Here is a 22,528-nt window from a genome sequence, read left to right on the forward strand (position 1 = left end):
CAATTTGGATAGTGTCTTGGGGAGTAGGATTAGGATTATTTTTCTTCGTGACAAAGTGATATTTCCAGCAGAGACTACAAATGTAGGACAGTAAATCTTTGACGAGGGCTGTTGGTTGAATCTGGGAGTAGGGTTGGAGGTGAGGCCTTTGGATGGGACAGAGGTTTTGGATTGGGAGAGAGGTTTGGAGGAAAGGTTAACTACTAAATTGGGGTGTTGTGGTTCCAGATTGTGTTGACTAGAATTTTGGGGTTTTGGGGGGAGTGGCGCTGGAAGTGGGAGATTGAGTAGATGGGAGAGACTGGATCTGTGTGCAATGAGAGGAGGTTGAGGTTTGTTGGAAAGGTTGTGGAGGGTAAGTGGGTTGCCTTTCCAGAGGTGGGAAACCAGGAAATTGGATATTTTTTTGAGGTGGAGGGTGGCATGCTGTTCTAATTTGCTGTTGGACTGTAGGAGGATGCTCTGAACAGCCAGTGTGGAAGTGGGAGAGGAAAGATTGAGAACTTTGATTAGGGATAGGAGTTGACGGGTGTGTTCATTGGCTGAGTTGATGTGTAGGTGAAGGATTAGGCGGGTGAGGGCTATGGATTGTTCGGTTTGCAACTGGTATAGGGACTGATGGAAAGTAGGGTTACAGCCAGAGATAGGAACTTTAAGTGTGAGGCCTTTGGGGGTAATGCCAAATGTCAGACAAGCCTGAGTAAATAAAATATGGGAGCGTAATCTGGCTAGGGTGAAGGCATGTTTGCAGAGGGAATGTAAATAAAACTTAAGGGGGTCATTGTGGGGATGTTGTGAGGGTGACATGGTATTAGAAGGTGGAAAGTGTAACATGAAGCTAAAGTCATGTGTGCACACATGCAGCAATTGTCAGTGACAATACAAAACATATACATTTGTATTTACAAGACCAAGCTCTGAATCAGAAAGAAAAGAATTTCAAGAAAAAGAAGAATAATATTTTGCTTCTGAATCAACAGTCTCAAGAAGAATTGTTTGAATATTAAACACAATATCATTACAATGTTATTTATGGATAAATCAGAATTACATCTTGAGTTTAGGGAAGTATGAATGAAATACAACTTATCCTCTTCATTCTACACTACTGACTCTGAATAGAGTTCCTCTTGTCTCTCAACATTTCCCTCATCCCCCCCCCCCCCCTTCCAAGAAGAAATGGGAATGGGTAGAAAGAGAGAGAGAAGGTATAAATAATGTATAGATATTATTACATCAGTTATCTTTTGCCTCTGTAATTGCATCCCTTTCTTTTGTTGTGGGTTGTCTGCTGAGAAACTTCCCACTCTCCTCTTCAGACAAAAGCTGGAAGCGATCAGTTTCATAACCACCTTTAATTACATTATATGTTATTAGGGAATGCTAAACCACCTCAAGGAAAAGAAGGATGTTGGTTTCTTCACGTCAATTGCCGGTCTCATGAACTCCTGCAGTGTTCTGGACTTGGATGCATTTGAACGCAACACTAAAGCTGAAGGGCTTGGGGTAGGATCTGAAGGAGCTGCAGGAGAGAAGAACATGCATGATGCTGAGTTCACTTGTGCGCTCTTCCGATTCATACAACTGACCTGTGAAGGGCACAATCTTGGTACGTATGGCTTGAAGGTGTTTTCATAATTGGATACTTACAACATAGCTGAACTTCTTTATGGAAACTCTTAATTATTTTTAAAACAGTCATTTGTGTTGAATATTTTGAGATGTAGAACTTGTCTGTATCATGTGTGCAGTGCCTCTCTTGGCATATTTCAGTGAGTGAATGTGATGTCAGAGTAACAGAAGTTAATCAAAATAGGTAATGTGATGATAATCAACAGCCATCAGTACCCCTTCTGTCTGGTACTTTGACCAGTGACTAGAATTAATTATTGTTTTGCTTGTACTGTACTAGTGTATCTTCTCTGTATGCTCAATTAGTTATTAAGGATGTTTGTTCCATGTTCCCTAGATCATATTCACAATAGATATTATAATATGCAATGTGTCACTTGATCAAAAGATTGCAGAGATGATTACATATTTGCTCGCCATGTACAAGTTTCTAATTAACTAATTATTCCAGTTTAAAAATTCCTGTATTGTATAGAAGGTGGTGTTAAGGAAAAACACCTTTAAGTTACATGTGAAAGCACTTTAAGCTATCTGTAATATATTTTATTTTAATGTGAAGATTACAAAAGAGATTCATAGCTGATACCTTAAAAATGACACAACCTTAAAAATGACACATTGAGTTGCAGATAGGCACAATAAGAAGATGGTTCACACTGACTTTTCAGCCAAAGCCTTGTTCAGAAAAGAAAGGAAAACACACACACACATACAAGAAGGCACATCTGATGCACACAGGAGTGCCATCTCCAGCTGCTCTGGAGTTGATATTCCAACCTAGACTCTCCATTGTTAGATTTATAGCCAAACATTGCACTGCATTCTGTGTCAAAGTTAGATTCACCAGAGGGAAGTGCAGATTGTATTTTCTTCTCATACAATATTGCTGTATCTCTCATAGAACATATTAGATTAAGAAGTGCCAAAATAGTTTTAAGTATATGGTGTAAAGCTGTGTAATAAACTACTCCTGGCAATGAGAAACCTACTATACATTTACTTTGGGAGGCATCACAGAACCTGTTAATAAGAATCCATGTTTACAAGATAAAAGAATTCTATAACTGTATGGTAACCTAAATCTAACATGTAATTTTTAAGGTAAAATCTGAATGTTGTTTGTAATTTTAAATGTAAAATCTTATTATTGCAGGGACTATATTTGCATAAGTCTAGTTATCAAAACCCACATTGTGTACATGGACTGCTGTTAGTGAATAAATAATAATATATCTCTTACATTTAAACTAAAGGCTGTGATTAATATTCTCAAGTATTTAAGCAGATGCATACAAGATGTACCTGAGTGATCTCCACATATGATTCTAATTATCTTCTTTTGTACAAGGAATATCTTTTTGAGTAAAAGAGGAGCTACCCCAGAATATTCTACCATATTACATCAGTCAATGAAAATATGTAAAATATATTAATTGACTGATTTCTGTGTCTCATCATTGACCCCCCCCCCCCCCCCTCCCCCTCCACCAAAGTTGTCAATTATTGTTATGGAAAAGTAGCTGATCCTAATTGTTTTATAGGGTTTACTATATGATTTTTTCCAGTTTAAGTTTTCAACAATATGCATACCAAAGAACTTAGAACTTAGTACACTGTTTTTTTGTAAACTACATTCATAATGAGTGTGATATTTTGACAGTGCAATGCTGGATGAACTGTGTTGTTTCTAAATTTAGAGCTAGTCCATTTGCGTAAAACCAATTAATATCTTTAACAAAAAAAATCATTAATGACTTTTGCATAGATGATTCTTTGATTTGCTTGACAATAATGCTTCTATCATGTCTAAAATGGAAAAAAATTGCCTCCTGATTCAAATAAAATGGTAGACTAGACCACTGACAAAGAGCAAGAACAATAGCAGGTCCATGATTGTACCCTGCACAACGCTCATTGTGATTCCTTTCCATGAAGAGGATATAGTGTTCTTGTTTGTGTTCCTCAAATGTCCTATTGTAACTTTCTGCTTGATGTTTCTTAAATAGGAACTAATTCATGCATGTGCTGAACCATGTATCCGATAAAAACTTAGCTCACAGAAGATCTGAAATGGTAATGTTTAATCATTCCACTGGGGGCCGAATCGCACAATAACCCTGGGTTCGGTGTGGGGTGATGGTGGGGTGAGTGGACTGCTGTGGCTTGTTGTGGGTTTGTGAATCTCTGAGGGCTATGGCGGGACGAAACCTCTCTGTTGTTTCTAGGTCCCCAGTTTAATGTAATACAATACCATACAATGGCCAGTTCAATATTGGTTAACTTTCGATAAGCCTCATTAATAGTTTTCAGGCATATGTCAGGAGTTTACTGTTGAGCATCTATGAGCAGTAAAAACATAACCACACAGTTCTTGGATAAGAATATGGTACATGTGACACTATTGAACAGAAACTGTCATTGTTTTAACACACAGCCTATTTGTGTTATACTTATTCCACGGTTAAGTTGATGCATTGTTGTTGATCTAACTAATACAGATTTCTCGTCAGAAAATTAGCTGTGGACTGACTGTCTCAGGACCAAAAGTCAGGCCCCTATATATCCTCACAATGATATGTACTGAACTATACATTGTTTGATGTTAAAGAAATAAAACATAACTCATTCAATTAGCTGAATACATTGAGAAATGCCTTCTTTCTAATGGTTTCTTCTACTACAAGGGTTAGGTCGAAATTACTTGTTTGAATGACGAAATTAACAGATATAGTTATGCAAACAGTGCTTTTGACAAACCTCGTAATTATTTTGGAATTAAATAAGGGCTGGCTTTGCTAACATGTTTTCGAATAGATAAAATAAATAGTTTAAGAATCCTAGTGGTGGTTCTTCCAAATATTTGTAATTAGTACAGAATTTATATATGTTTATAAGTCAACAACAGAATTAAAGTTACAAAACAATTACTGATTTCACCCTATAACATAAGATATTAACTAGGAATAGTCAAAATGAATTAGGAAATTGAGTACATACAAAAAACTGAACACAAAATTAGATTTGATACTATATTTATGGAAATGCAGATTATACTCAGTGTGTTATTGGTAATTAGTCAAAAATGAATTGAAGGAGGCAGATGGCAAAACAAGAAAGGAAGTAAAGAGATCCCAGCTTGCTTCGTCACAAGACAAAAAATATTTACAATTGTTAGATCGGTTTCAGCTTCCTTGGTGTTGTCTTCAGACAACTTAGATCACAGAATATGGACCAAGTTTTACTGCAAAATCACTTAGAGCGTGGCTATTTATAGTGAAACATGGCATTAATAAACCAACAGTTCCAGTAGTATACATTATCACTGGTGATATATTCCAGGCTGTTGCACATTTATCTCATTGACATTTACTTCTTTCTTAGTTGCTGTTTCTGTGATAGAATATGATTACTGGTCAGCATGAACCAACCCTTTTGAAACAGCTGAAGATTACAGTAGGCTGTTAAACACTAGTATAATGTAAACATCACAGTGAACATTAATAACTTAAAATCTTGTCTGTAATGAATGTATTTTAAAACTCTTTTCTTATTCCAAATACTTATACAAACTGTGTTACTACAATAATGGCAATTTCAGGATGGAAAAACAAAGGAAAGGTAACCACTTACCTATAGATGATTGACTTGTGATGCATACACATCACAGAGACTCAACTAGTATTTGTAATTTTATATCTGTACTCTACAAAGTACTGTGATATTTGCAGACAGTACAAATGTACTGAATGGGAATTTGGGATAGGTGGTTACTAAAGCTGCAGAAAGAGCAGTGCCCAGATCAGCAACCGTAGGTCTCTAGATGAGCGTAGTGTTCCAAAGGACTGGAAAAGGGCACAGGTCATCCCCGTTTTCAAGAAGGGACGTCGAACAGATGTGCAGAACTATAGACCTATATTTCTAACGTCGATCAGTTGTAGAATTTTGGAACACGTATTATGTTCGAGTATAATGACTTTTCTGGAGACTAGAAATCTACTCTGTAGGAATCAGCATGGCTTTCAAAAAAGACAATCGTGTTAAACCCAGCTCGCGCTATTCGTCCATGAGACTCAGAGGGCCATAGACACGGGTTCCCAGGTAGATGCCGTGTTTCTTGACTTCCGCAAGGCGTTCGATACAGTTCTCCACAGTCGTTTAATGACCAAAGTAAGAGCATATGGACTATCAGACCAATTGTGTGATTGGATTGAAGAGTTCCTAGATAACAGAATGCAGCATGTCATTCTCAATGGAGAGAAGTCTTCTGAAGTAAGAGTGATTTCAGGTGTGCCGCAGGGGAGTGTCGTAGGACCGTTGCTATTCACAATATACATAAATGACCTTGTGGATGACATCGGAAGTTCACTGAGGCTTTTTGCGGATGATACTGTGGTATATCGAGAGGTTGTAACAATGGAAAATTGTACTGAAATGCAGAAGGATCTGCAGCAAATTGACGCATGGTGCAGGGAATGGCAATGGAATCTCAATGTAGACAAGTGTAATGTGCTGTGAATACCTAGAAAGAAAGATCCCTTATCATTTAGCTACAATATAGCAGGTCAGTAACTGGAAGCAGTTAATTCCATAAATTACCTGGGAGTACGCATTAGGAGTGATTTAAAATGGAATGATCATATAAAGTTGGTCGTCGGTAAAGCAGATGCCAGACTGAGATTCATTGGAAGAATCCTAAGGAAATGCAATCCGAAAACAAAGGAAGTAGGTTACAGTACACTTGTTCACCCACTGCTTGAATACTGCTCAGCAGTGTGGGATCCGTTCCAGATAGGGTTAATAGAAGAGATAGAGAAGATCCAACAGAGAGCACCGCACTTTGTTACAGGATCATTTAGCAATTGCGAAAGCATTGCGGAGATGATAGATAAACTCCAGTGGAAGACTCTGCAGGAGAGATGCTCAGTAGCTTGGTACAGGCTTTTGTTGAAGTTTCGAGAACATACCTTCACCAAGGAGTCAAGCAGTATATTGCTCCCTCCTATGTATATCTCGCGGAGAGACCATGAGGATAAAATCAGAGAGATTAGAGCCCACACAGAGGCATACTGACAATCCTTCTTCCCACGAACAATACGAGACTGGAATAGAATGGAGAACCGATAGAGGTACTCAAGGGACCCTCTGCCACACACCGTCAGGTGGCTTGCGGAGTATGGATATAGATGTACATATAGATGTAGCTTCACTTTAAACATGTTGATGCACACATAAAAAGTGCATAATGGTTCTGTTTCATTTCTCATACTTAGGTTATAAGTGCTGTATCATTCTCACACAACAGGCATTCAGTCACATAATAGTGAAGTAATTATTAAATCAAAAATATTATGGCATGATGTGACTTAGTACAATCTGAAATTTCACATGAAAATTACTTAAAAAAATATTTATTTATTATTTTGTGTAAAGAAAACTTACATTAAAGTGACACATTCCACATAATTACGAACTGTCTTATTCATGATCTATAGAACAAGGATTAATGTATGTATGTATGTATGTATGTATGCTTGCATGTTTATATATGCACATAAAGATTTACGTAACGACACTGAAAGTGAAGAAGTATATCTAAAGTAACTGCATTTTCCTTTTGTTTCAATATTCAGTCTGTATCATATTTGGTTTCCATAAAGTAGAAGAAAAATATGTTGCATGACCATTTTTTTGTAACTTACCACACTTTATATAATTTGAAATGTAATTCCATTTTCTTTCACAGAATGGCAGAATTACTTGAGGACACAGGCTGGGAATACAACAACAGTGAATGTTGTCATCTGCACTGTTGACTACCTGCTGCGATTACAGGTATAAATACTCAAAATAGTATTATAATTTATTATTTTTAAGTTTAGCTTTATAGTTTCCTATTCTTCTGATACTTGTTGGTGTTTTTATTTATCCTAAAACTTGTCATTGGAAATAGATGGTACTGCTTCTAGGAATCAATAATGGACTTCTACTGGCACTACTCAAGTAAGGAAATAATAGATCCTGCTGGTAAGGCAAATTTCTTCAAAGCCATTGGGGTAGCAAGTCAGGTGTTTAACACACTTACTGAAGTAATCCAGGGGCCCTGCACACAGAACCAGCAGGCTCTGGCCCATTCAAGGTACAAGCTGTAATATAAAGTACTTCTTTCCTTTTCAAAATAAATTTTGACAGTATTTATGACATAAGAGGAGCATTTGTTTACAGCCATCCACACAAGCTGCTATTATTCAGATGCTCCTCATTATTTAAAAGGATTGTCAATATTTTTTATTTGTAAAAGGCCCTTTAAGTTACATATGACTTGTTTGGACTGTCTGACTGGATTCATGACACGTACTCACTTTGTAGGCTCTGGGATGCAGTTGGAGGCTTCCTGTTCCTGTTTTCACACATGCAGGACAAACTTTCAAAACATTCTAGTCAGGTAGACCTCCTGAAGGAACTATTGAATTTGCAGAAGGACATGATAACTATGATGCTGTCCATGCTTGAAGGTATGGAAGCTTTACTGCATTTGTCATACTGTTGTAGTAAAAAGAGTAAGGTCCATGTTTCTAAAATTGCATCCACTATATCTCTGCATTGTTTGTTCTTTCAGGCAATGTTGTGAATGGTACAATTGGTAAACAGATGGTTGACACACTAGTAGAGTCTGCATCTAATGTGGAGGTGGGCTATCTTGATAATTTATAGTTATGTACTACTTGTCATACACTGCAAGTTAGCATGGTCTGTATTCTATTAGTGACTGAAATAACTCTACTGTGAACTTCTGTTTCAGTTGATCCTGAAATACTTTGACATGTTCCTGAAATTAAAGGACCTTACAAGTTCTGCAAGTTTCCAGGTGAGTTTTATTTCTGTTGAGATAGCTGTCACATGCTGACTTACACCAAACCTCTGTCAAACACAGCAGAAAACTAGTGTGTAATTATGTTAGGAGGATTCTGATGAAGTCTTCCATAGCTAACAAGACATAAAAGGCAACATTAAAGATGACGTTAAAATATTTGGAATGTACACTAAGCCAACCTGCAGGAGGCTGAGGGGATAAAGAGACATTCTTGTACTGTTATGATAGTCTTGTGTAATATATGTGAAAATGTTGCAGAGATGCCGAAGAAATGTGAGTTGAGTCAAGGAAAGAGAGACATTGGATTGTTGCAAAATGTTATTAGTTAGGTGGAGATGAATAATATTTTTGATACACAACAATTATACTGCCATAACCTTACACTTCTGTAAGTTTATAGAGTAGACAGAAATTGTCCTCTGGGGGGGAGGGGGGGGGGGGAGGGGGGGGGGGTGACAGAAGCCTCCTCTCTGCTGTCCAGATGCCTATAGAAAAGTTTTACTTAGACACTTTGTTGGTTTTGTGTGATTTCCTTCATGAAACAAATTTTGAAACCTTCATGCCAGATTAAAAATGTATACAATACCAGATCTGTAACCTGACTCAGACTTGTATGTACTAACAGTGCTTTTGAAACTAAACCGTGAAGAGATGCTTATAGATTTATAGATTGATGCAAATATTTATTCTGCCACTAATTCTTCACTAAGGCCAAACTAAATTTTCCTTTGGCCTCTTCTGTGTCATACGTAAGTGGCTCCATTTTTGGTGTGCATTCTGATGTTTCATTTATGGATTTACTTTGAAATTCCTTTGGGGGGGGGGGGGGGGGGTCCTAGTATAAACTTGCAATAAAATCAAAAATAAACAATACTAATATCATGCTCAGGTGGTATCAGTCCTCAGCTGGAATATAGATGTCTAGCACAGAAATGGTAAATCATGCAGTTGAAACATTTTGCAGCTGTTGACTGATATTTCATAACTATGGAATTAAAGGATCACTTCCATCCAGTGAAGACAGCAAATGTGAATAGAGGTGATATGAACTGCCAAAAAAGTAATCCAAATTATTGCCAAACAAGGCATTAACTATCCATTGAAATCTGCACAACTGAAACTGGCCAGTAATAGAAAATAAATAATCATTACAAAGGCAGAAAAGTTAATTTAAAAAATGTACAGAGTGTTTCAAAAAGAATATATGTATTTCGAATGCATATATTTATTAAACTGTAAGTCATACAGCTACGAACATTGGGACACACATTTATGTATCTTTCAAGTTTAGATTACAGATGTTCAATATGTCCTCCACCAGCAACGTGAAGAATGTCACGTTGATACCCAAATTTCTCCAATACTTGGGTAAGCATGTCCATCATAAATGATATTTTGGTAGAATGGATCCCGTTCTTCAACTATTCTATTTCCTGTGGTACTGTTGGTGCATATGAGGTACAAAAGAAAATGTGAGCTGAATTATTGAGTGTGCAAAATCATTTTGAAACAGCAGCTATTCAGTTGTATGAAATACAGGGAAAAGTCCAAGTAATAGCAATATATGGCGACACACACATATTCATTAATAAATTAGTAACACTGCTTAACATTCTTTTTACTGAAGGAGCCGCTGTAGTTGTCTGTGGGGATTTCGACATAAAGCTTATGAATGAAAGTAGGCCAAAAAATCAATTCCTAAATCTATTATGTAGTTTCAATCTGTTTCCACACATACACGAACTCACAAGAATAATATATAATACAAACAGTCTTATAGATAATATACCAGGTGATCAAAAAGTCAGTATAAATTTGAAAACTGAATAAATCATGGAATAATGTAGATAGAGAGGTACAAATTGACACACATGCTTGGAATGACATGGGGTTTTATTAGAACCAAAAAAATACAAAAGTTCAAAAAATGTCCAACAGATGGCACTTCATCTGATCAGAATAGCAATAATTAGCATAACAAGGTAAGACAAAGCAAAGATGTTCTTTACAGGAAATGCTCAATATGTCCATCATCATTCCTCAACAATGGCTGTAGTCAAGGAATAATGTTGTGAACAGGACTGTAAAGCATGTCTGGAGTTATGGTGAGGCATTGGCATCGGATGTTGTCTTTCAGCATCCCTAGAGATGTCGGTCGGTCACGATGCACTTGCGACTTCAGGTAACCCCAAAGCCAATAATCGCACGGACTGAGGTCTGGGGACCTGGGAGGCTAAGCATGACGAAAGTGGTGGCTGAGCACATGATCATCACCAAACGACACATGCAAGGGATCTTTCACGCGTCTAGCAATATGGGGTGGAGCGCCATTCTTCATAAACATTGTACGTTCCAGCAGGTGTTTATCATCCAGGTTGGGGATGATGTGATTCTGTAACGTATCGGCGTATCTCTCACCCAGCATGGCAGCAGTTACAAAATCAGAATCTATATCTACATACATACTCCGCAATCCACCATACGGTGCATTGCGGAGGGTACCTCGTACCACAATTAGCATCTTCTCTCCCTGTTCCACTCCCAAACAGAACGAGAGAGAAATGACTGCCTATATGCCTCTGTACGAGCCCTAATTTCTCTTATCTTATCTTTGTGGTCTTTCCGCAAAATATAAGTTGGCGGCAGTAAAATTGTACTGCAGTCAGCCTCAAATGCTGGTTCTCTAAATTTCCTCAGTAGCAATTCACGAAAAGAACACCTCCTTTCCTCTAGAGAATCCCATCCATGTTCCTGAAGCATTTCCGTAACACTCGCGTGATGATCAAACCTACCAGTAACAAGTCTAGCAGCCCGCCTCCGAATTGCTTCTATGTCCTCCCTCAATCCGACCTGATAGGGATCCCAAACGCTCGAGCAGTATTCAAGAATAGGTCGTATTATAGTGTTTTATAAGCTGTCTCCTTTACAGATGAACCACATCTTCCCAAACTTCTACCAATAACCGAAGATGACTATCCGCCTTTCCCACAACTGCCATTACATGCTTGTCCCACTTCATATCACTCTGCAATGTTACGCCCAAATATTTAATCGACGTGACTGTGTCAAGCGCTACACTACAAATGGAGTATTCAAACATTATGGGATTCTTTTTCCTATTTGTCTGCATTAATTTACATTTATCTGTATTTAGAGCTAGCTGCCATTCTTTACACCAGTCACAAATCCTGTCCAAGTCATCTTGTATCCTGCTACAGTCACTTAACGATGACCCCTTCCTGTACACCACAGCATCATCAGCAAAGAGCCGCACATTGCAATCCACCCTATCCAAAAGATCATTTATGTAAATAGAAAACAACAGCGGACCTACCACACTTCCCTGGGGCCTTGCAGATGATATCCTCACCTCCGATGAACACTCACCAATGAGGACAACGTACTGGGTTCTATTACTTAAGAAGTCTTCGAGCCACTCACATATTTGGGAACCAATCCCATATGCTCGTACCTTAGTTAGGAGTCTGCAGTGGATCACCGAGTCAAATGCTTTCCAAAAGTCAAGGAATATGACATCTGTCTGATACCCTTCATCCATGGTTCGCAAGATATCATGTGAAAAAAGGGCGAGTTGCGTTTCACAGGAGTGATGCTTTCTAAAGCCATGCTGATACATGGACAGCAACTTCTATGTCTCAAGGAAATTCATTATATCCAAACTGAGAATATGTTCGAGAATCCTGCAACAAACCAATGTTAAGGATATTTGTCTGTAATTTTGAGGGTCCGTCCTTCTACCCTTCTTATATACAGGTGTCACCTGCACTTTTCCTTGAAGAAAAAAGGCCCGATAACGGTAGATGTGGTAAATCCAGCCCATACTGCGACTTTCTTGTCATGCAATGGAGTTACCATGACAGTTCTAGGATTTTCGGTAGCCCAAATTCTGCAGTTGTGGCCATTGACAGACCCTCGGAGCATGAAATGAGCTTCATCGGTCCACAACACGTTACTCAACCAATCGTCATCTTCCACCATCTTTTTAAACGCCCACACCGCAAATGCCCACTGCTTCACTAAATTGCCAGGTAAAAGTTCATGATACTGATGGATTTTGCACAGATAGCATCGGAGGGTACGCCTCAGTGCCAACCAAACAAGAGTGTATGGAATGCCAGTGCAATGTGTGACTGCATGAGCGCTGACTTCCCCATGCATAGATGAACCCGCTACAGTCTCCGTTTCTTCCTGAACTGTCTCAGCAGCATTACACCTTGTGCTCGGTCGGCCACTACAGGGTCTATCGTCTAAACAACGTGTGGCTTCAAACTTCAAAATCATTCTCGCCACAGCTGCATTTGTCAATGGACCTTTACCCATTCGAATCCCCTTCCTATGGCGATAGGATCGTAACACGCCTTTTCAGGTAACGTCAACATGCTGCGACTGCTGGCGCATCTGATTCTCTCTCTCATTACAGCTCCTTTTATACATGATTGTCATCTGCAGTCACTGGTCACTGACATTTTGCTGTCCAGCACCATCTGTCGGACTTCCCTCCCCCCCCCCCTCCCCCCGCCCCTCCCTCCAATAAAACCCCATGTCATTCCAATCATGTGTGTCAATTTTTATCTCTCTATCTACATTATTCCATGGTTTATTAAGTTTTCAAATTTATACTGACTTTTTGATCACCCAGTATTTTCAGATGTACAATCCACAGAAAATTCCTTCAACGCCACTGCAACAGAAAAAAGTGTACTTCATGTATAAAAGATAATTTTCCACTGAAAACTGTGTAAAACTTACAAATATCCTAACTAGTGAGTCCTGGGCAGAAGCACTGTCTCTAACAAATATAAATGATGCATATAACACTTTTTCTTCAATTTTCATGCGATATTTTGAAATGTGCTTTCCAAAGAAGCTTTCAAGAATCATGTCACATCACAATACAAAGCCAAGTTCTTGGATCGCAGTTGGCATCAAAACTTCTTGTGGAATTCTGAAGACTCTAAATGGAAGACATCTACAGATCCACATTTCATAGAATATGTTAAGAATTACAAGAGGGTATATCAAAAAGTAATTGCCAAGGCAAAATTTATGAGTAATGACAACTTAATAAGACACTCTGACAACAAATCGAAAGCCATATGGGGTATTGTGAAGATTGAAACAGGAAAGAGATGTGAAGATCAGGATATCATTCTCAAAAATGCAGAAAATGTCAATATTAAAAAAAAAGATTTGCCAAATTACATCAGCAATTACTTCATAAATGCAACAACTTCATTAAGCTGGAAATTTACAAACCAAGAAAAACCTGGATTTCCAAAAGCTGCTTGTAGCATGAGGATACATCCAACAGATGAACATGAAGTGTTCAAAGTAATAAAATGCTTGAAACCTAAAATGTCAGCAGGAGTAGATGAGGTGCCTGTTTATATCACAACAATGACAGCTGCACAAATTGCAAGGCTCTTGGCATACATAGCCAACTTATCATTTGGCGAAGGAGTGTTTCCAGAAAGGATGAAATTGTCAAAAGTGAAGCCATTATTCAAAAACAGCGACAAGCATAAGATAGAAAACTATTGGCCACCATCCCTCCTTCCAGCAGTTTCCAAAATAAAAGAAAATTAGTGAAGCACAGAATCAACAAATAGCTAAATGACCATAAGTTACTAAATAGAAATCAGCATTGCATCCAGGCAGGTAAAAATACAGAAACAGCACTAATGTGCTACACTGAACAAACAATCAAAAATCTAGAAATGACAACAGCTTAGCAGGAATAAATTTAGATCTCTCCAAAGCATTTGACACTGTCAATTATGGCATTCTTTTAGAAAAACTGGAAGCATTAGGTATTCATGGGACAGGGAAAAAGTGGTTTGAATCATACCTACAAAACAGAACACTGATTGTAGGACTGATGTCAGATTACTCCAACCACAAAATAAATTTAGTATCAGATTTTTTTAAAAAAAAGTGGAAATAGGTGTGCCGCAAGGCAGTATTCTAGGTCCCTTAATGTTCCTTGTCTACATAAATGACTTTCACCCCTCAGATGGAGCAACAAAGGCCATACTAATTGCAGATGACACTAATGTGATAATAGGTGCACCAAAGCAACTGGAAACAAGTACTGATCAAATAATAAAGAATGTCCACAGTTGTTTCAATGCAAACTGGTTGACATTAAATGTAAATAAAACAAATTATATGCAGTTCGGGAAAATACGTCAAATTGTAAATCTTTATCTGTTTTTGGGTGACAAGGCCATAGATAGAGTGGTATCAACAAAATTGCTGAGGATTCATGTAGATGAAAATCTTAATTTTAATGATCATGTAATGAAACTCGTGCAGAAACTTAATTCAGCTTGTTTTGCTCTTAGAATTACTGCAAATGTTTGTACTGCAGAGGGTGCCAGGATGGCATATTTTGGGTATTTTCAGTCTCTTGCAACACAAGAAATAATATTTTGGGGTTTCACCACTTGCCATCTAAAACAAATCTTTCTGTTACAGAAGAGGGCTATCTGAATAATAACACACAGTCATCCACAGACACAATGCAAACCCTTATTCAACAAGCTTAAAGTACTAATAATATCTTCCTTATATATATACAGATGTGTTTCATTTGTTAGGGCCCACCTTGCAGATTTTCAGACAAATGCCAACTTGCATAACTACAATCCTCAAAATAGTGCAGCACTCCATACTCAGCAAACAAAAAGAAAACACACACACAAAGCCATGTGAGTCATATGGGTACAAAACTCTACAACATACTGCCAGCCAACATCAGAAAGCTAGAAGAAAAAAACAGATTTAAAGTAGAATTTAAAGAATTTCTACTTGAACAATGTTTTTGCTCAGTAAATGACTATTTAGGCCAATAAATAATTCTGAAATGTTTATATTAAGGCAAAACTGAAAACACTGTCTTTCATCCCCTAAAGTTTCTGTTAATTTTTTTAAATATGATGGACAGCTGTTGAGTGTGGTAAAATCTTTACTGAATTATTCTAGTGAATATAAGGGCTTCCTGTTTAGGGAAGACAAAAGTAAAGCCTTAGGGCAAACAGACCTTGCAGTTACAATACTGTTAGTATACATGTATAAAAAGGTTTATTACTGTGTCTTGTATGACCAAGTATTATTCCTTGTACATTTTTTTGTACAATTTTGTATGTATTATTCTTTGTACTACTTAATGTAAAATTTTTTATGTACCTTTTGCACAGATTGTTTCCCATAAATTTACATGTACTTTAGGACAACATTCATACAATATTTATTGTCTACAGATGGATAAATAAATATTTTTCCCGCGTGGAATGTTTCCCTATTATATAAATAAATAAAAATAAATATATGTTGTCCCGTAATGAAACCCCACAGGATGAAGTCACAGGGCATCACATCTGGTTGACCTGCCAGCCTGCTGAGAAGTGCTGTGTTGTTGGCTGTTTGACAACCAATCCAACGGCTTGATAGAGCTTTATTCAGATATTCACCCACTTGGCGATTCCAGTGAGCGGGTACCTCATCTTGTTGAAAAATGAAGTTGTCCTCATTCAGCCTTTGAAACATTCAGTTTTGTAACATAACAAAAATCTGCTGACCATTAACCATGTTTCCATCAAAGAAGAATGGGCCATTAACAGATGAATGGGATATCACACAAAACATGTTGACTTTGGTTGAATCTTGTCCATGTTCAGTGTGTGTTCTGTAGGCCCCAAATTTGAACATTGTGTTTGTTTGCTTTCCCACTAAGGTGAAAGTTGCTTCATCACTGAACCTGTTGTGTGAAAGTGTTATCACTATCAGTAGCATTCTGAAGCTTATCAGAAAATGACACGTTTGTGTTTGACGTCGTGACATAGAACCTGTAACAGTTGTTACTTGTATGGCTTCATAACCAACCAACATCTCAAAACATGCCAAATTGTTGTTATAGGCAGTTATAACTCCCAACTGGCATATGGGTTGATTTTGTAGGACTACATTGAAAAGTAGTTTGAGTTCACGTGACATTTTCTTTGGAAACACGAGAGTGACGAGGAGTCTTTCCTTTGCAAACATATATTGTATCTACAAAATGTCGATACCATCTGTGAATGCTCCATCCATTTAGAGGATCAGTTTTGTACCTCAGCCTGAAACATCTTTGCCCTATAATCATGGAATTACAGTTTGCAAACTTGAGAACACAAAAAGATTTCTGCTGCGGAGTAGCCATTTTCATCATGTGTAGGTAATCAGTCAAACAGAAAATGACTGACGCCTAGCAGCAATGAATATAAACTAGACAATGTATTTGTCCCTCCAATAACCAAGCAATTGATAGTTTTGACAACATAGTACTTTGTAACAAGTATATTCTTTTTTGAAACACCGTTTATATTGAGCCTGAATAGTTTATTTCTCTTTTTGTTGTCTCTGTGTTTTAAGGAAATTAAGTACCATGTTCTTTGCACTAAAACTGCTTGTTGATGTTACAGGAAATTGATATCAATCATGATGGATGGGTTACTCCAAGGGAATTCAGGGAGAAAATGGAACAGCAGAAGAGCTACACCATGTAAGTAAATCATACAACATTTTCTTGGTATTCCATTGTACCAATAGTTGCATTTATACCAGTAATCACAATAATCATAACTGCATTTATACAAATAATTGCATTTATCAAATATTGTTCGAACTTTTATACTGCAAGACATGAGTTGGAGTGACAGCATACCATCAGTCTTTTCTCCATGTTTATCTACATATCTGATTTTGTTTTTTTTAATGCTGACAGATCCCCTGCACTAATTATCTTATGATAAGCAGTTCTTGCTACTGTGTTATCCCAGGAGTGTAAAAATAATATTACTGTTGTAAATAAATTGTAAGGAAATTTCTGGCAGAATGTAAATAATTTAGGGGTAATGAAGACCACATACTGAATAGCAGACATGTTGAGTCGTCAACAGACGAATGAAAACTTTGTTAGCTTTTGGAAGATTGGAAGAAATCCTCAGAAGGGCATGCGCACACACACACACACACACACACACACACACACACACACACACACACACATTTTTCATGACATGACTGGGATTGATGGATGGGTACACTGAGTGACACATGGTGGAAGAAGGAAGCAGCAGGAGGAGAGGGGACTGAAACAGATGGTAAGAAATCGATGAGCTAGGATACTCCTCCTCCTAGGTACAGGAGAAGGAGTAAAGGCAGGTGGGGGAGAGGGTCTAGCAGATGCTGAGGCCACGGAGGTTCCAGGAATGATGCACCCTGCACAGTTTAGAAAGGTTGTTACATCAACATTGACAGAGAGTCAGTTTTGCACTAAGTGGCTCATTTCTTCAGGAGAACCATCTTCTGCTGTAACACATATGCCTCTCAAGTGGCAGTATTGCACAAAAACCTAATTTGCCACATTACTTTCTCGAAAAAAATAGGCAGCATGTCATCACATTCATTCTAAACAATGCCAAAGACATAGGCACTGGCAGGAAACTTTATCTTGCTTCCAACAAACAGCAGGAATATCCTTAAGATTGTAGTGTAGCCAAATTTTTTTTCCTATGATTTCTCAGCATCCACAGTGAGATTATTCTCGTTTTTAAAAAAACACCTGAGATGGTTTGGTGTCTCATTCTCAAGGGCCATCAGCAGGAAGTTGCAACTCTCTTATTTAAGTGAACCTTCCAAAAGCAGTCTCTGCACTTTTAGTAGCCTATGATGTGTATGCCATGACTTCCCAACAATTCTCAGAATAGTTCTCTCACTCATGTTCAAAATGAAACATAATTTTTTTGACTGAGGTCCAGGATCTTTTGAAATCAATTTTTTTGTTTTAGCATTGATTCTGTGGTCCTGTAAATTTTTCAAGTGCATAAATAAAATTCCTCAGAGTGCAGTAAACTGTTGATTTTGCGTAACTGAAATAGTTTATAATTTCACATATTCATGAAATCGTCATGTTTTGGCTAAGCTCTGAGCTTATTTGAATTGGCCTGATAAGGTTCTGTTTACATCTGTTTAGCAAATTAGTTACTTAACTATATGACAAAAATTTTATACCTATTTCCCACCGAATGAAAACAGATATGATATGACTTGATTTTGTTATAGTGAGGAGATTAACTTCTTGTTAATGTGCTGTGATACAAATCATGATGGGAAAATAGACTACGTTGAATTCACTGAAAGATTTCACAACCCTGCAAAAGAAATCGGCTTTAACCTGGCTGTGCTCCTAACCAACTTGTCAGAGCATATGCCCAATGAGCCAAGGTATGTATGTTACTTAAGTCTGTTTAATTTGTTTATTGTAGATTCTAAAATAAAAATGCTTCTGATAAAATTACTTGTTATCTAACAATGGAAATCCAGGATGTGTGTGTGTGTCCATCTAAGGGAAGATAGGGGTTCCTTAGTATAGAAGCTAGGAATAAGAATAGAATGTCAGAAACTAGTGAGATTATCTATTTGGTTGCAAGAATGGTATGGTCCACCATTCATTTGCACATGCATGCTTGGCATCATCACTGTTTTTTCTTTCTTGTTTGCATTCTCTAATTTCCATTTGTAAATCACATATTGACATTAACTGTTTATGTTTACAGTGACTAGAAATATAAAATATTATGTGTTCTATTTGAGACACCCTGTATCATAAATGACTATTGCAGTCTGAAAGTAACTGTGCCTAAAATTATGATGCTGGGTGCAAACAGGAATACAAGTTGGTTGCAGCCACAATTGTTCACTCATCATAGTTAACTGTTTCATAGCTTCTATGTCCTTTTGTAACATGTGACAGTTAAAAGTATTTGTTCTTAACTTGTTCTTTTGCTATCCACCTTTAAGGTTGGCACGTTTTCTGGAAACAGCTGGAAGTGTATTGAATTACTTTGAACCGTATCTTGGACGCATAGAGATATTGGGTGGCAGCAAGAGAATTGAAAGAGTTTACTTTGAAATAAAGGAGTCAAATATTGAACAGTGGGAGAAACCGCAAATTAAGGTTGTTATTTTATATATATGATTAAAATATTATCTGAGATCTAGTATGTATCTCCATGTAAAATATAACTATGCTGAAAGCTCTCATGTGTTCATTAGTTGCAAGAGATACTAAAGAGATACTTTTTAGGTGTGTTAAATTAATAATTTACCCATCTCTTAATCCTGCTTCTGTTTAATTCCACAGGAGTCAAAGAGGGCATTCTTTTACTCAATTGTCACTGAGGGTGGTGACAAAGAAAAGCTTGAAGCCTTTGTGAACTTCTGTGAAGATGCCATCTTTGAAATGACTCATGCAAGTGGTTTAATGGCAAGTGAGGAAAGCTCTACAATTGGAAAGGCAAGGGAAGCATCATACAGTTACATGACAGAAGAAGACGAAGAGCGGTAAGTACCCTGTCGGACTACGAAATAGTATTCGATTGATCTGCATTTTCTCAATGTTAATTTTGGTTTTATGTAGTTCTGAGAACATCAAATTTACTTATACTCTGTCTCTATGTGTGTATAACATCTCTCTCTGTTATAACTTCAAGTTGAACAAATATATTTCAAGGAAGATGCAATACATGAAAGTCACAGATCAAGTAAACAGAGTAAGATGTGTGTACACTTTAACAGTCAAATCATAACTGAGTCCAAGTCTAGCAGCCACTGGCTGGCTGGCCGCTTAGGTGGCGCTGCTGCTGCATGGTTGGCAGACAGCGCCGCAGGTAAAGGACACGCGTAACTGCGTGGCGGCACTTTGAAAGATCGGCGAGTCACAACACTTTTCCCCCCTTTGAAGTTTTTGCACAGGTCTTGATGGAAGTGGCCTGTAGATTGCTAACGTCCATAGGTGTTGTTTCACTGGCCGTAAAGTCTCGAGGAGGAGGTTTCCCGTACGAACGGAAGTGTCCCCGATGATAATGGGTCGAGATGACAGGAGACGTGGGGGTCGAATCTGCTGGGGACCCGTGCACCAATCTGCCGGTTGCGGCAAGTCCGGTTGTTATAACAGGAGACATGGGCGATGTGTCCGCGTCCGTAGGAGAAGGAGGTGAGTAGAGTTGCTCCGACAGATGATGGTCATCTGGTTCCTGCATGGGCACATCTCCTGGTGGCGTCAGTCCTTGTGCTGGCACCGATATGATGGTGAGAGGACTGCATTGTGAGTAATGAGAGGTTCCGGTATCCCGAGTGTCAGGTAGAGCCGAAGGTGGTGTAGCGGCATCCGGAACAGGCATTGCCGGCACACGAGGCCGAAGCTGGTCCAAATGACGCACTGCAACACCCATGTCCATCTGGATTTCATACAGGCATTGGCCACAGTGTCGTAAGATGCAGCCAGGACTCCATTTTGGCCTCTTGCCATATCCCCGTACCCATACAAGGTCGTCGGTGGTGAACCGGCCAAGTGCAGGCACCCGCAGCCATGAGGTGGAAGGCCGCAGAAGATGAAGTAGCGTGCGGGGCTGTCGGCAATGTAAGAGCTCAGCCGGGCTGTGGTCGCCCATGGGGGTGAAATGGTAAGAAGCCAGAAATTGGAGAAGTGCATCATCAGCTGAAGAAGTCAGGAGTTTCCTCATCTGAGCCTTAAATGTGCGGACCAGTCGTTCAGCCTCACCATTTGTCTGTGGATGGAACGGAGGGGCCATGACACCATGACGGGCACAAAAATCTGCAAAATTGGAAGAGGCAAATTGCGGACCATTATCAGTAACAAGAGTAGAGGGAAGGCCTTCCAAAGAGAAAATGCGAGCTAGAGCATTGGTGGTTGCCGCGGTGGTAGGCGACGTGCAACGGACAATGAAAGGAAAGTTAGCGTAGACGTCAATAATGAGAAGCCAATAAGTACCTAAAAAAGGTCCCACGAAGTCAGCATGAATACGCTCCCAGGGCTTCTCAGGCGAAGCCACGGTGACAAAGATGACTTTGGGGCAGTGGCCTGTGATGCACAAGGGCCGCAGGCAGCGACCATGTATGCGATTTCAGAGTCGATGCCAGGCCAGTACACATGACGGCGCGCCAGAGATTTTGTGCGAGAGACACCCCAGTGCCCTTGGTGAAGGAGGCGCAAGACCGAAGCACGCAAAGACGCAGGTACCACAACACGCGGTGAAGCTTTTTCGTTGGAAAGGAGGATAACACCATCCCTAGCCGTGAGGCGGTAACGCAAAGCATAGTAGTTCCACAACGGATCAGAAGCCTTAGCGGTCGGACGATCTGGCCAACCCTTCTGAATACAGCGTAAAGCCCAGGAGAGGGTAGGGTCAGAACCCATAGCAGCCGCCAGCCAGTCCCCGATGATGGGGAACCCGTCCACAACCCACTGCTCGGCAACATCCGAGTGGAAACACAAAAGTTCGTCCCTATCGAATGCCAGATCAGGACCCATGGGAAGGCGAGACAGTGCATCAGCATTTGCATGTTGAGCCGTCGGCCGGAAATGAATCTCATAATTGAAACGAGACAAGTAAAGAGCCTAATGCTGGAGGTGGCGTGCAGCCTTGTCAGGAAGTGACGTTGATGGACGAAACAAGGAAACAAGTGGTTTGTGATCCATAACAAGATGAAATTTGGATCCATAGAGAAAAACACCAAACCTATGAAGAGCATAAATAATGTCCAAAGCTTCTTTTTCAATTTGAGAATACTTTTGTTGGGCATCCGTGAGCGTTTTGGAGGCATAAGCAATGGGTTGTTCAGAATCGTCAGAAAAATGGTGTGTAAGGACTGCACCAATGCTGTATTGAGAGGCGTCCGTGGCAAGAACAAGATGTTGGCCAGGTCGATAAGTAGCCAGGCACAGGGCCTGTTTCAGCATAGTCTTCAATTTCTGGAAAGCCGCATCGCATGACACGGACCAGTGGAAAGGCACGTTTTTATGCAACAGGAGATGCAACAGCTGACCCATGAAGCAGCAGACAGTAAAAACTTGTGATAGTATGCTATTTTCCCCAAGAAGGCGTGCAGTTCCTTAACAGATGTAGGGCGAGGAAGGGCATCAATCGCAGCGACAGTGTG

The 22,528-nt window shown here is 39.1% G+C and overlaps 1 protein-coding gene across 1 annotated transcript in view; it reads left to right on the forward strand.

Moving 5' to 3' along the window:
* LOC124776932 (ryanodine receptor) overlaps positions 1 to 22,528 on the forward strand; it is a 694,095-nt gene that overhangs the window by 607,105 nt on the left and 64,462 nt on the right. Inside the window, exons 82-91 of the mRNA XM_047252151.1 lie at positions 1,378 to 1,609; positions 7,376 to 7,464; positions 7,599 to 7,768; positions 7,999 to 8,144; positions 8,249 to 8,319; positions 8,432 to 8,497; positions 16,987 to 17,066; positions 18,629 to 18,790; positions 19,367 to 19,523; positions 19,710 to 19,909. Coding sequence (XP_047108107.1) covers positions 1,378 to 1,609; positions 7,376 to 7,464; positions 7,599 to 7,768; positions 7,999 to 8,144; positions 8,249 to 8,319; positions 8,432 to 8,497; positions 16,987 to 17,066; positions 18,629 to 18,790; positions 19,367 to 19,523; positions 19,710 to 19,909 — 1,373 coding nt within the window. The remainder of the gene's footprint in view (positions 1 to 1,377; positions 1,610 to 7,375; positions 7,465 to 7,598; positions 7,769 to 7,998; positions 8,145 to 8,248; positions 8,320 to 8,431; positions 8,498 to 16,986; positions 17,067 to 18,628; positions 18,791 to 19,366; positions 19,524 to 19,709; positions 19,910 to 22,528) is intronic.

The sequence above is a fragment of the Schistocerca piceifrons genome, chromosome 2, assembly GCF_021461385.2.
Source record: "Schistocerca piceifrons isolate TAMUIC-IGC-003096 chromosome 2, iqSchPice1.1, whole genome shotgun sequence".
Taxonomy (NCBI): domain Eukaryota; kingdom Metazoa; phylum Arthropoda; class Insecta; order Orthoptera; family Acrididae; genus Schistocerca; species Schistocerca piceifrons.